Source organism: Hemicordylus capensis, chromosome 2 (assembly GCF_027244095.1).
Source record: "Hemicordylus capensis ecotype Gifberg chromosome 2, rHemCap1.1.pri, whole genome shotgun sequence".
NCBI classification, from domain to species: Eukaryota; Metazoa; Chordata; class Lepidosauria; order Squamata; family Cordylidae; genus Hemicordylus; species Hemicordylus capensis.
This window is the reverse complement of record NC_069658.1, coordinates 176,049,392-176,063,549: the sequence shown is the minus strand read 5'-3', so window position 1 is coordinate 176,063,549 and position 14,158 is coordinate 176,049,392. Positions and strand designations below refer to the sequence as shown.

General features: G+C 45.1%; 1 protein-coding gene across 3 annotated transcripts in view; it reads left to right on the top strand.

The window, feature by feature from the left end:
- The window catches only part of VAV1 (vav guanine nucleotide exchange factor 1), a 97,092-nt gene that overhangs the window by 32,974 nt on the left and 49,960 nt on the right, over positions 1 to 14,158 (top strand). For all 3 annotated transcript variants that reach the window (XM_053289807.1, XM_053289808.1, XM_053289806.1), the window contains exon 2: positions 9,403 to 9,519. In XM_053289807.1, coding sequence (XP_053145782.1) covers positions 9,403 to 9,519 — 117 coding nt within the window. The remainder of the gene's footprint in view (positions 1 to 9,402; positions 9,520 to 14,158) is intronic.

Sequence of the window (14,158 nt, the reverse complement as noted above, 5' to 3'; positions counted from 1 at the left end):
CAACAACGAATATTTATATACCACTTTTCAACACAAGTTCCCAAAGCGGTTTTCATAGATATAAATAAATAAATCAAATTGCTCCCTGTCCCCAAAGGGCTCACAGTCTAAAAAAGAAACATAAGATAGACACCAGCAACAGCCTCTGGAGGGATGCTGTGCTGGGGATGGATAGGGCCAGTTGCTCTCCCCCTGCTAAATAAAGAGAATCACCACTTTTAAAAGGTACTTCTTTGCTCTGTTAGCAGGGGACAGAGCTTCCCCATATAGTACAGACAAATAACTTTATCTCTCTACAAGTCTATCCCCCAGCATTTTGTCCCATTCTCCCAACATTCGGTCACACATTAGCATGACCAAGAACATAACTGAGGCGAAAGATACACAGAAAGGAGCAGGCTAGCGTCTACAGAGAGCATGGAACAGTTTTCACTCTCATCCTAATGGTTTCCCCCTGGACAGCCCTTTTCTTTTTTTGGCATATGTGTATTGCTGCCATTCATTCCTATGGGAAGAAGTAAAACACTGCACTTGGGGGTCAGTGCTGCAAGGGAGGGAACTCTGCCAACCATATCTGACACGAGAGGCTCAACCACCATTGGCAGATCCACCATGTGGGGAGCAGTGCCTTTCTTTCACCTTCGGAAAGCAGTTTCAGGGTTTTGGGGAAAGGGGGCAATCGCTTGCAATGCAGAGAGCAATTCCTATCCCAATTCTGAACATAGTTTCTGGGAATCAGGGGGTGGGCGTGGAAAAGGAGGGAAGGTCAGGAAGGTCATGCTCCACCACTGACAACAGCCTCCATGAGGGATGGGTGGGGGGGAAAACTCCCCCCCCACCTCACCTTCTTGGCATCCTTGTTGCCATTGCCATTGCCTTTATGATGAGAAATGTGAGGGGCACAGTCATGCTAGCTTCCCTGCTTGGATAGTAGGGGTGGTAAGTGTTCATATGGGTGGTGGTGGTAGTGGTGGTAGTGGGACTTGGGGAAAAGCCTGGAGCTGAACCTATAAAGCTGCCTGATCCTTAGTCAGATCCTTGGTCCATCTAGTTCAGTATTGTCCTCTGACAAGGGTTCAGACAGGCGTATTTCCCAGTCCTGCCTGGAGATGCCAAGGATTGAACCTGGGACCTTCTGCATACAAAGCAGGTGTTCAGCCACCAAGCTGCAGCCTCTCCTCTAATCCTCCTCAAATTCTCCAGCCTGCCCCTATCCATGAATCTTTATGGGTAGCAGAAAATGGGGTTAAGTGTTGTTGGTAAATGAGGCAATCAGAAGGTGCTAAATGCATGCCAAACATGCTGCTCTATGTGCTCAGCATTTTTTTTTTGCAGGAGGTAAACATTCAGGAAGAAATGCAGCTCTACACCTCGATCCACATCTGATGAGGAAGTCAGGTGATAGCGTTGCTGCTTTACCCTTTGCTTCCTGAGTTCATGCATGCAGAAGTGGGTCTTTCTGCTGCTGTACAGCTGACTGGTGTGAAGGTGCCAGACCGTACCCATGCCATTCAGATACAATTGCCTATTCCCATATCTGGAGCCGGTTCCTGGGTGTCCAAGAAGTAGGACACAGTGTGGGACTGCACAAATGGAACACATTGCACCTCCTACAAAGATCCCTGATGAGCAAAGAGGCGCCTTTTAAGGTGGTGATTCTCTAATATTTGGCTGCAGAAGAGCAACTGTCCCTAGCCAGCCCCAGCACAGCATGTTCCAGTGGCTGTGGCTGGTGTTCGCCTTGTGCTTCTTTTTAAATGGTGAGCCCTTTGGAGTCAGGGGACCATCTTATTTTCCTATGTAAGTCGCTTTGAGAACTTTTGTTGAAAAGCGGTATATAAATATTGGTAATAGTAAGAGTAGATATCCAACCACTCACACTCTGTCGGTCAAAAATGATGTACATTTTGCCAGTATTTCTCTCTATCAGATCAGATGCCCCCAATCCTCTCTCCCACTCTCAGCCTTATAGTTACACTCTCCCAACGTTCCATCAAACCATAGCATGAATTAGAAATGTACCCCAAGACAAGACTACTGCTCAGATGGAGAAGTGGAGCTGAGCAGAGAAAGCAGGCACCAGTATCATAAAAGCAATTAAAAGAAAAAATGTGGGGTGGGGGAAGCAGAAAGCAGGCACCAGTAAGCTACAATTTATTGTGTGGTGATGATGGGAGTTGTAGTTCAGCAACATCTGGAGTACAACATCTGGAGCAACATCTGGTTGGGAGCCCCTGGCCTAGACTATTGTTAGTGGGAACTTTAACATTCACAGAAAAGCAGCCCAAACCAGTGTGATTGGATCCAAACAAAGGATAACAACAAGCTACAAAGAATCCAATGATGTTACTATATAAATACAATAATTACCTAAATTCACAATTATATGGCACATTTATTATAAACTATAAAAAACAGTGGTTAAAAACATACAGCATTAAACATCAGAGAAAGTTAGAACTAAGACAACCGTTGGAATACAGTTACTAGCCACAACTTAACAGGCTATGAAAAAGAATTAAAAAGAGACCTAGAGGGCAAAATATAAACCACTGAAGAAGGCAATTTTTGGTCAAAACGCATTTGGCAGGGCTTTAGGACATAACAAGAAATCTTGTTTGGAAATTTATTACTATCTTGAACATCAATAAGAAAGTGTATGTGGTGTCTTTTCTTTCTTCTGGACTGGTGACATTATTGAGTACAACTTTATTACTAACTAGACATTAAGCCCGTTACATTAACAGGTGCTAGAAGAGTTGTGTAGAGAACAGTCTTTCTTCAAGGGCAAGGGATGTGGACCTCCTTGTGCTTGTTGCCGCAGGTTTAACAGGTTGCTACGCGGATGTATGACGCAGAGACGGTAACTACGTGCGCACGCAGTTGTGTGCGTAGTTTCCGTTGGTGCGTCCGCGCGCGCCACGCATGCGCAGAACACCTGCAAGAGACACGGACGCAGGTACCTTAGGGTTTTATTATATAGGATTGGATATTGTGGACTGCGCTGTGTGGATACCCACTGTCCACCTTACATCGATGAACCATTTCCTTTTGGAATCTCAGTACAATTCTGGATACTAATGAGATTGGACTTTGGACATATTTTGCTAATAACTATAGGACTCTGCCACATAGGAAGCTGGTATGATTTGTATGGTCTTTTAAGTCAACTAATTTTTTATGTTTGATGCTGGTTTTTAATATTTTTAACCACTGTTTTTATCGTTAATAATAAATGTGCCATCATATAATTGTCAATTTAGGTACATTGTTGTACTTATATAGTAATATCATTGGATTTTTTGTAGCTTCTTTGATGTTCACTTCAGGACCAGGTTGTCATTAGCAGCACAGGAGTACATAGCGGCCATGACAACTTTTTTTCCTTTTCTTTTTTTAAAATTCAATTTCTATACCACCCTTCCAAAAATGGCTCAGGTCGGTTTACACAGAGAAATAATAAATAAATAAGATGGATCCCTGTTCCCAAAGGGCTCACAATCTAAAAAGAAACATAAGACAGACACCAGCAACAGTCACTGGAGGTGCTGTGCTGGGGATGGAGAGAGCCAGTTACTCTCTCCCTGCTAAATAAAGAGAATCACCACATTAAAAGGTACCTCTTTGCCAAGTTAGCAGAGGTTAGCCAAGTTAGCAGGGGTTATGGGCCTACAGGTGAAACTCGGAAAATTAGAATATCATGCAAAAGTCCATTAATTTCAGTAATGCAAATTAAAAGGTGAGACAGACGCATTACATGCAAAGCGAGATGTCAAGCCTTAATTTGTTATAATTGTGATGATCATGGAGTACAGCTCATGAAAACCCCAAATCCACAATCTCAGAAAATTAGAATATTACATGGAACCAAGAAGACAAGGATTGAAGAATAGAACAATATCGGACCTCTGAAAAGTATACAGTGTACTGTGCTTGATTGGCCACCAAACTCGCCTGACCTGGCCCCATAGAGAATCTTGGCATTGCCAAGAGAAGGATGAGAGACATGAGACCAAACAATGCAGAATTGCTGAAGGCCGCTAATGAAGCATCCTGGTCTTCCATAATACCTCATCAGTGCCACAGGCTGATAGCATCCATGCCACGCCGCATTGAGGCAGTAATTGCTGCAAAAGGGGCCCAAACCAAGTACTGAATACATATGCATGCTTATAGTAATAATTTTATTTACAGTCATTGACCAAACAGAAAATGGAAACTAGCAAGCATTAAAATGTGTGTGTATATATATATATACAATTTAAAATTGGGATGATATCCCATTATACCTTTTAAAAGCAATATAACTAAACTTAGCTACAGAAATAGAAACTAAAGCATCTTTATCTGAAAGCAGATGTTTTACAAGGTTGGCATCGGATTGATCTACCAGTTTACATATTAAAGGAGCAATAAGGCATTCCCTGGGATATAAATGGAGATTACAGTGGAGAAGAATATGCGTGACAGTTTCTGCATCTCCTGCCCCACAACTGCAATGTCGTTCTTGTAAAGGCACACCATGAAAACTCCAAACTAGAAGTGCAGATGGAAAGGAATTAACCCTTACTCTCGTGAATATCCATCGAAACTTAGAAAAAGTAATTGTCGACAGATATCTTGCGGGGAAAACATCCATATTCTTATAGTTTTATAAAACTCTGGAAGCGCAGCCCAGTTTTCTTGGATCTCAATATCAACAAAGCGTTGTCTCACCACTCTTTTCGCATTCACTAGACCCAGTTCCAGCAGTTGAGTTGGGTCTAAGCCTAGAGAAGTGAGTTTCGTACTTACTGTGACACACCATAGTGACTGGGGGCTAACTGAGAGAAACTCAGGAATTAAACCAACTGGTCGCAGATGTATTTTCAACCAGAAATAAATAATCAGAAGCCAGGCCCGAGATTCAATTTTTATAAAGCCAGCCTCTGTCCTTAAAGTCACATTTGCTGTACGTTTTGGCGTGCCAAATAAATTCCTCAAGAACCCTGATTGGGTTCTTTCCAAAGTGTCAAACCTTGAGTATGGACCTAGTTGTATGCCATACAATAATTGCGGAATGACCTTTGCAGTAAAGAGCTTTAAGGCAGCTGGCATGAAGCCTGCACCCTGAGTTCTAAAAAATCTTAAAATTGCTGCTGTGCTGTGTTTTGCCGATTCTGTGACCATGCTTATATGTGCTGATTTCCCAGCATTATGTTGAAAAATTACCCCCAAATATTTGATTTGATTTACCTGTTCTAATCGGTGTCCATCTAACATCCATACAAATTTTTTACTTTGTTGGTGAAACACATAATTTTAGATTTATCATAATTAATCTGTAGATGCTCGTCTCTGCAGTAAAGTGCTAAGGCATCTAACGCTCTTTTGAGCCCAACTTTGGTTTGAGATAGAATCACCGCATCATCGGCATACATCAGGATTGGGACTTTCTTGTTAGCTAGTTTTGGTGGATGAGTGTCAGATGTCTGCAAACACTTTATCAAGTCATTAATATAAAGATTGAACAAGTAAGGGGCCAACACACACCCTTGTCGCACCCCTTTCCTAATGGGTACTGGATTTGTAAGATTACCAGCATGGTCCAAACGCACTCTTAAAAAAGAATTCTCATGCATTTTGATGAGCAAGAGTAGAAGCCTTCGGTCCATAGAAGTAGCCGCCAATTTAGACCAAAGACGGCCTCTAGGAACTGTGTCAAAAGCCATCTTAAGGTCTATAAAAGCGGCGAACAGAGGTCGCTTATTCCTTTTGACCTGTTTGTCCACAAGATGTTGTAATATTAGACAGTGGTCTAATCCAGATCTGTTAGCTCTAAATCCTGCCTGCTCATCCTCAATAATGCACTCCTGCTCCATCCAAGCACATAGTTTGACACATAAGTGCTTGGCATAAAGTTTACTTATAATGTTTAAGAGGCTTATTGGTCTATAATTAAAGGGATCATCCCTTCTGTCTTTCTTATGGATGGGAACCACGATCGCCGTTCCCCAATCCTGTGGGAATTGTGCGGTTTGATCAATATATGTGAAGAGAGCAGCCAGCACAGGAGCCCACCAATCTTTGTAGAGCTTCAGGAGTTCCGGCGGGATACGATCGTTTCCAGGTGCTTTCCCGCATTTCAATTGCATAATTAACTGCTCTATCTCATATGTGGAGACCAGAGACCAATGTGGTAATGAAGCTATTTGAAGGGCGCCTTGGGGAGAGATATCATTGTAAAGTGCCCGAAAATGAGTTACCCATAATTCTGGGGTTATTGGGCAGACCTGAAAGGAATGTGTCTTATTATTTGATATTGAAATTAGTTTCCAAAAGCTCAACGAATCGTTGTTCTTCACTGCACTTATTAGAAGTGACCACTTCTTTTGTGTATCAGCCCTTTTTTTTAATCTAAGAAGGGCTTTATATTCCTTTTTCTTTTTCGATATTTCTATAACCAGGTCTGCAGAGGGATTAGAACTAGCGTACTTTGAAAGAGTAACGAGATGTTTTTTAGCCCTAATACACTCATAATCGAACCATTTTTTAGGGAGGTAAGATTTTAGTTCTGAACTGGCATGATCCGATTTGGTTATTAAAGCTTTAATTGAGCAAATGAAGATCTCATAGTTCTCAATGACACAATGGTCTCTATCCTGATCTATTAAAATACCAAGTAGATTACTCCTAGCCACTTCACCAATCTCTGAGTTGATCCAAAAAGAAAAAAGTTGATCCAGTTTGTGATTCCACCTAACTCTGCCACCCCGCAATTCCTTAGATTGAGTTAAACCTACATTCCTACAGATCTTAGGTTGTCCGTCATAAATATAGGTTAAAGTTAAGGGATTATGGTCACTTTCGGGTCTAGCACTAATTTTAAAGTTGTCTATTGAATCAAATATGTCTCTCGTGACAAGCACATAGTCAATTGTAGATAAACTTTCCCCTCGATGAAAAGTGTATTGACCTGGGCAATCACCTGGAGCAACTCCATTTAGCAGGAATAGATCCAGGTTATTAGCCATACGGGCTAGCCACAGTCCTGCTTATACTTTTCAGAGGTCCGATATTGTTCTATTCTACAATCCTTGTCTTCTTGGTTCCATGTAATATTCTAATTTTCTGGGATTGTGGATTTGGGGTTTTCATGAGCTGTACACCATGATCATCACAATTATAACAAATTAAGGCTTGACTTATCTCGCTTTGCATGTAATGCGTCTGTCTCATATATCAGTTTCACCTTTTAATTTGCATTACTGAAATTAATGGACTTTTGCACGATATTCTAATTTTCCGAGTTTTACCTGTATTTGTTCACCTGGAAATGTAAAAACAACAGTAAGGAATCCCTAAATGGGGTTCTGTCATGTTAAAGGTCATTTATATGTCATCTATTTCAGTTCTGTACCTCAGCATTTGTACTGCAGGGTTCTGGTTTGAAATGTGCAGCTGAGTAGTGTTTTCTCAAGTTATACAAAATACTGCAGAAATAAACTTGGGGGTTCGTTATGATAGAATTTTGAAATGGCTTGTGGTGGGGTGGGTTCCTCCGCATAGATGAGACTGTTGCTTGTCCCTGCAATTGCGCAGGTGGCCCAGGTGGAATTCTACAATACTAGCTGAACAGCATCTGTGCCGCTAGTCTCTCCTCGCCGCTTCCCCCCCCTTCCACCCCAATCTATTCCCCGTCATTTTCGCCAGCTGGCTGCTTCCTTTGCCAGGGCCCGCTGCCTCCTCCACCGCACTCCCCCCTCCCAGCCCCCATGCCTGCCACAACAGCCCCAGTTGCTGTACCAGCCTCCACCTGGCCATTTTTGGGAGCCTGCCGCCACCACCACCCATCCAGCTGGACTCCTCTCGGCGTCAGCCACCTGCCGCCTCTTCTCCTCTCGCTGCCCATCGCTAGCTGCCCCCAGCCACCAGAGCAGCACCTCATCAGCCTCCTCCTCTGGGCTCCTCCAACCCCCAACCAATGTTTCCCTCGGTCCCGATCTCTCGCAGCGTGTCGTGAGAGTTCCGCCTCCAAATCCTGGGCACGCATGGTCCCAAGATAATTAAATATGGAGAGTTTTCACAATGGAGGGAAGTAAGAAGTGGGGTCCCCCAGGGATCTGTACTGGGACCAGTGCTTTTTAATTTATTCATAAATGATCTAGAAGCAGGGGTTAGCAGTGAGGTGGCCAAATTTGCAGATGATACCAAACTCTTCTGGGTAGTGAAATTCAAAACGGATTGTGAGCAGCTCCAAAAGGATCTCTCCAGACTGGGGGAGTGGATGACAAAGTGGCAAATGCGGTTCAGTGTTAGCAAGTGTAAGGTGATGCACATTGGGACAAAGAACCCCAACTTCAAGTATATGCTGATGGGATCTGAGCTGTCAGTGACTGACCAGGAGAAGGATTTTGGGGTTATGGTGGACAGCTCGTTGAAAGTGTCGACTCAATGTGTGGCAGCTGTGAAAAAGGCCATTTCCATGCTAGGGATCATTAGAAAGGGGATTGAAAATAAAACTGCTAATATTATAATGCCCTTATACAAAACTATGGTGTGACCACACTTGGAGTACTGCATACAATTCTGGTCACCACATCTAAAAAAAGGACATTGTGGAACTGGAAAAGGTACAGAAGAGGGCAACAAATGATCAGGGGCCTAGAGCACCTTTCTTATGAGGCAAGACTACAACACCTGGGGCTTTTTAGTTTAGAAAAAAGACGACTGCGGAGAGACATGACAGAGGTCTATAAAATCATGCATGGTTTGGAGAAAGTGGAAAGAGAGAAATTCTTTTCCCTCTCACACAGCACTAGAACCAGAGGTCACTCCATGAAATTTATTGCCAGGAGCTCTAGGACCAACAAATGGAAGTCCTTTTTCACACAACGTGTGATCCACTTGTGGAACTCTCTGCCACAGGATATGGTGACAGCCAACAGCCTGGATGGCTTTAAAAGGGGTTTGGATGACTTCATGGAGGAGAGGTCTATGAGTGGCTACCAGTCGGAGGGCTGTGGGCCACCTCCAGCCTCAAAGGCAGGATGCCTCTGAGTACCAGTTGCAGGGGAGTAATGGCAGGAGAGAGGGCATGCCCTCTACTCCTGCCTGTGGCTTCCAGCAGCCTGTGGCTTCCAGCTGGTGAGCCACTGTGCGAAATGAGGGGAGCAAGAAGTCACTGAAGCAGCGTATGCCTGTAGCAGGGGCATAGCTCTTGCTCTTTGCTCTCTTTCTGCTGCACCTCTCTAAAGAAGAAGGTGGAGGAGGAGCAGGGCCCATCTTCACTTTTTGTCCAAGGCTTACTCCAGCCGTACGACCCTCCCAGTCTGTAGCATGTCAGGCACAGGGGTGGCATAGCATGGCTCAATCTCATATGGCCTCATAACTTCCATTCCCTTCTTTGTGCTTCCCTTTTAGTTCCTGTGTCTCAAGAACATCCGGACCTTCCTTGCCACTTGCTGTGAGAAGTTTGGTCTGCGCAAGAGCGAGCTCTTCGAGGTTTTCGACTTGTTTGATGTGAAGGATTTTGGGAAGGTCTGGTTACTTCATCTTTTTCATAAAACCACACAGGCATGATGCAAGGGTCAGATGAACATCAGCACTCATCTGACTACTGGATTTTTGCACCAGTGCAAACAAACTCTAGTCACTGGCAAGCTGCTCTGTGAGATCATTTTGCTCTGCTTTCATTCTGAGCACAGCCAGAACATGATGGGAACCTTGAGTGGTTCACATCACACATCTCCACTTTCTCCTACATATTTATTCTAAGAGCACCATTCCAAAACATGTTGGTGATTATTTTAATTTACAGGGACTGGAAGAATTAATGAATGAGGGCAGAGTTTGAGAACGGGGGGGGGGGGGCAGAGAAAAGAATCCACAAAAACAGGTTAAGGAGTTATGTAAGGCACTGAAACGACACCCTTGTTAGTGAAGACCCTACTCAGTGTCCCTTGCCTCTTTGAAAATTTTCCAGACACTTCCTACACTGCAGCCATAAGAACTAGAAATTGTCTTTTAAAAAAATTCTGACATTGGAGAGGAGAGCTGGTCTTGTGGTAGCAAGCATGACTTGTCCCCATAGCTACGTAAATTGGGTCTGCCCTGGTTGCATCTGAATGGGAGACTTGATGTGTGAGCACTGCAAGATATTCCGCTCAGGGGATGGAGCCGCTCTGGGAAGAGCAGAAGGTTTCAAGTTCCCTCTCTGGCAGCATCTCCAAGATAGGGCTGAGAGAGACTCCTGCCTGCAACCTGGGAGAAGCCGCTGCCAGTCTGTGAAGACAATACTGAGCTAGATAGACCAATGGTCTGACTCAGGATATGGCAGTTTCCTATGTTCCTTACACACTGCAGACATGCTAGGAAGACATGTTTGTGCTGTGGGAAGTTTCCCCACTACTGCAGCACCCAGGGGTGTAGCTATAATTGCGTGGATGGGTTCAAAGAACCCAGGCCCTGCAACTCCTGAGGGCCCCCCAGCTCTACCCCTCCCTATGTTCTTCATTATATCGCTCACTCCAAGGGGCAGCTGAGGAGAGGGGCAAACACAGAACCCCTCTCCCCTAGCTATGCCCCTGGCTGCACCCATACGCACAGTTGGCAGTGGGCAGGTGGGGGTGGTGTTCAACAATTTTCATGACCTCCAGAAGTGCCATGTCACCCGAAAATATGTCCCTGAGGATCACATGCTCTGTTGTACATGTGGTTAGTTTCAGTAGGTGATAAGGATTAAAGGACTGTGCCAAAAGAGGGATTTTTAGAAAGCACTGGAAGGAAGAGGGACATGAAGCATTATATAAGTGTTCTGAGAAGGACTTACCAGTTATATAAAGAATGGGGAGGAACATATGGAAGAAGGAGCTCCTGAAGCTTTGCAGTTTCAATCAGCATTTTGGGCTTCTAGTCTTTCTAGTCTGAGTGTGGTTGACCAGGCTTCAAGGTAGCTGGATTTACTGCCTCATGTTTGCATTTTGCTACCCCAAGCAGCTGCATCACACATAAACCTTAATGCGGTTATACCCTAGAGCTTGCCGCATATGCAGCTTTGTGGGAGGAGGTTTCCTTGAAGCCAGAAGTTAGAGTGGTGTGTGTGTATGCATGTGCACAAACACACATATGTACACATGTGTTGTGTGTATGACAGTGGGTTAGGAGTGTCAGTTCTCAGATGCTTGATGTGCTGAGTGAAACCAGATGGCGATGCATCCTGAAAGAAACCAAGGTCACGCACACAACCAAAATAGTGGTGGAGAGCGCGGGCAGGGGGGAAGGCAGGGATGCACCTACCTTCCCCGCAGATGATTGGTAAGGTCCTCTTCCCCCATATGATCTGCGCTGCTCCATGCAGTGCAGAGCCCTAGAGGCAGAGACTCATTTTCCAGGCCTCCAGGAATCCCACAATGCATGACACCCGGTGCCGGGGTTAAAGGCATGCTAGTGCCCTTAACCCTAGCTAAAGGTTGGGTTTGAAAGTTGGGTTAGGTGGGGCAGAAGCGCTGGGATTGGGAGCGAGCCTGGCACTCCACACAAGCAGCCTAACCCAGGCTGCCCTAGCCTGAATTAGGCTGCTTGTGTGAAGAGGTTACCATGGTGTCTCTCTCAAAATATGTGGCACTGCTACCTGAGGCAGCAAAATATTATGGGTCAGCCGCTATATAAAATTGTCTCCTGTGAAGCATTGCGAAAACTTGAAGAAGGAAGGTGCCATATAACCGCAAAGCTTAGGGCTGTCTGACTGCATGGGAACTGTGTTCCCTGCTCTCCTGCTGTCATCTCAGTGGGCCAGAAAGCAAGCAAACATTTACCCACAACAGGATGTGAAATACAGCAACAGAACCACACGGCCGGCTGCAGTGGGTGTATCCTAGAGCCTGCCACACATGCAGCTTTGCTGCAGGAGGTTTCCTTGAAGCCAGAATATGTGTGTGTGTGTGTGTGTGTGTGTGTGTGTGTGTGTGTGTGTGTGTGTGTGCACAGACATGCGCACATGTGTTGCACATATGATAGTGGGTTAGGACTGTCAGTTCTCTGCAGTTATCTTGTCGGGCTTTGCAAAAAAGCATGACAAGTTGCTTGATGCGCTGAGTGAAGCCAGATGGAGAAGCATCACACTGAATAAGAAGGGACCACGTCAGTATAACTCCATGCCCTAAACGAAATTGTTTCATGCCTAAGACCTGCAGTCAGTGTTTACGTTTCCATCTCTTTTCATGACCACTTCAGGAAAATAGGTGGAAAATTAAGTGCTGGCTAGCAGGTGGTGCTCCAAAAATAGCACAAGGAAGGAGCTCCCTGCCTGGCTGCATATCATACCTGGGTGGAGCAGGTGTGTCAGAAAGCACACCATTGAGGCAAGCTAAGCCAAAATCACCACATCCAAGGGTCAGGAGCAGTGGTGGAGCAGACCGCGAGCGGCTCATGCCCGGTCGTGGCGCCGGCCCCACTCACCTTGCCTCCCGCATCTGACGTCAGATGCGGGGGCTAGCCATGCCCCTGCGTCAGACATCAGATGCAGGGGCGTGGTCTGGCTCCCGAACGGGGCCGTGCGGCCCTGTTCTGGAGTTAGAGCCAGGCCAGTGCTGCGTTAGCAGCGCAGCCAGGGACGGCTTTTCCCTGCCTTTAAGACAGGAGAGAGCCACTTCTGGCTGTACTGCGAATGCTGCACGGCCCCATTCGGAAGTAGTTGGGGCCAGTGCTGTGTTCGTGGCATGGCCAAGAGCGGCTCTCCCCTACCTTAAAGGCAGGGAAGAACTACTCTTGGCCGCGCCGCGAACACAGCGTCGGCTATTTAACTCCCGAACGGGGCTGCACAGCCCAGCTTGGGAGCTAAATCAGCACCCCCCATGTCTGACGTCAGATGTGGGGGGAGTGTCAGAGCCATGAGGCATGGCCCCTGAGGGATGGCAGCCTGGGTTCTTTGAACCCGTTCACCCAATGGTGGCTCCACCCCTGATCAGGAGCCAAAAATTGGTCAGTCAGGAACAAGATAGATTGAGGTCATGACAAACAGGAGGCCAGAAGCCAGAAATCAGTCAGTGAGGAGCAAGCAAGGTCACAACAAGCAGGATGTCTCTACAGAAGCCAGGAATCCAAAAGAGCAAGGAACTAGAACACGACAGAGCACATCCACAACAATGTTGCTTCAGTAAGAGACAGAGGCAAACTGAAGCCTTAAGTAGAGCAGCCAGGAATGTAGGTCCACCCAAGCCTGGAATGTCCCTGGTCTTAAAGGGCCTGTGTATGCATTTCCAGGCTCTCCTACCATTGACTCAAAGGATTAAGAGTTTGAAAGATACCCACCTGAGCGGCTCTGTCTACAGTGGGTAGCTGCTAGTGGAGGTTGTGGTGCCTCTGCTTCATCTTTTGAGTCAGAGGACAATGGTAGGAGAGTGTCAAGGAGGCCAGCAGGTACAGGGGAACCTGATGTTGGTGGACACACCTTGAACCCCACCTTATTCTGTGAGTCCTCTGTGTCAGATCCAGGTATTATGGGGTCAGGGTTCATGACTGCCTCAACCTGTAAATCCTCAGTTTGGGTACTATGTGGTCAGTCTCGGTGTTCATGCCACTGCAGCACTGAAAATCACAAAGAGATACATGTTTCTTTGGAAGTGAAAACAGACATTTGGAGCCTGCTCAAGAGCTGGTCATTAACGAAGATAGGAACTTTTTTTAAAAGACAAAATAAAAAAGACAAAAGACAAAATAAAACAACATGTGGAAACACCCTTCCCCACGTACAGTGAAGAGCCATTAACATGAATAGTGTCAGAGAAATTCAAAGACAATTTAAGCCTCACATGTTTGTATGTTTGTTTATTACATTTATAAACTGCCTAACGCCTACAGCTCAAGTACATAACTTAAAACAATAAATAAAAACTCAATTAAAACAAAACAATTTTAAAACCATAGAATTTTAAAAATAGTTTTAACAAAAAACATTTTAAAATAGTTTTTGCAAAAGGCCTTAGAAAACACATGTGTTTTAAGTGATTTTGTGATTTCTTAAGTGTGTTCTTGTATTCATTAGTCGTAAGACATATGAAAACGTCTTAACACGAGCACAAGATGTGTTCAACTTGGTTACAGTTACAGAACTGGGCAGGTGACTAATAATAATAGACTATTCATTTCCTATCAGGAAGTGATTATAAGAATGTCTGCA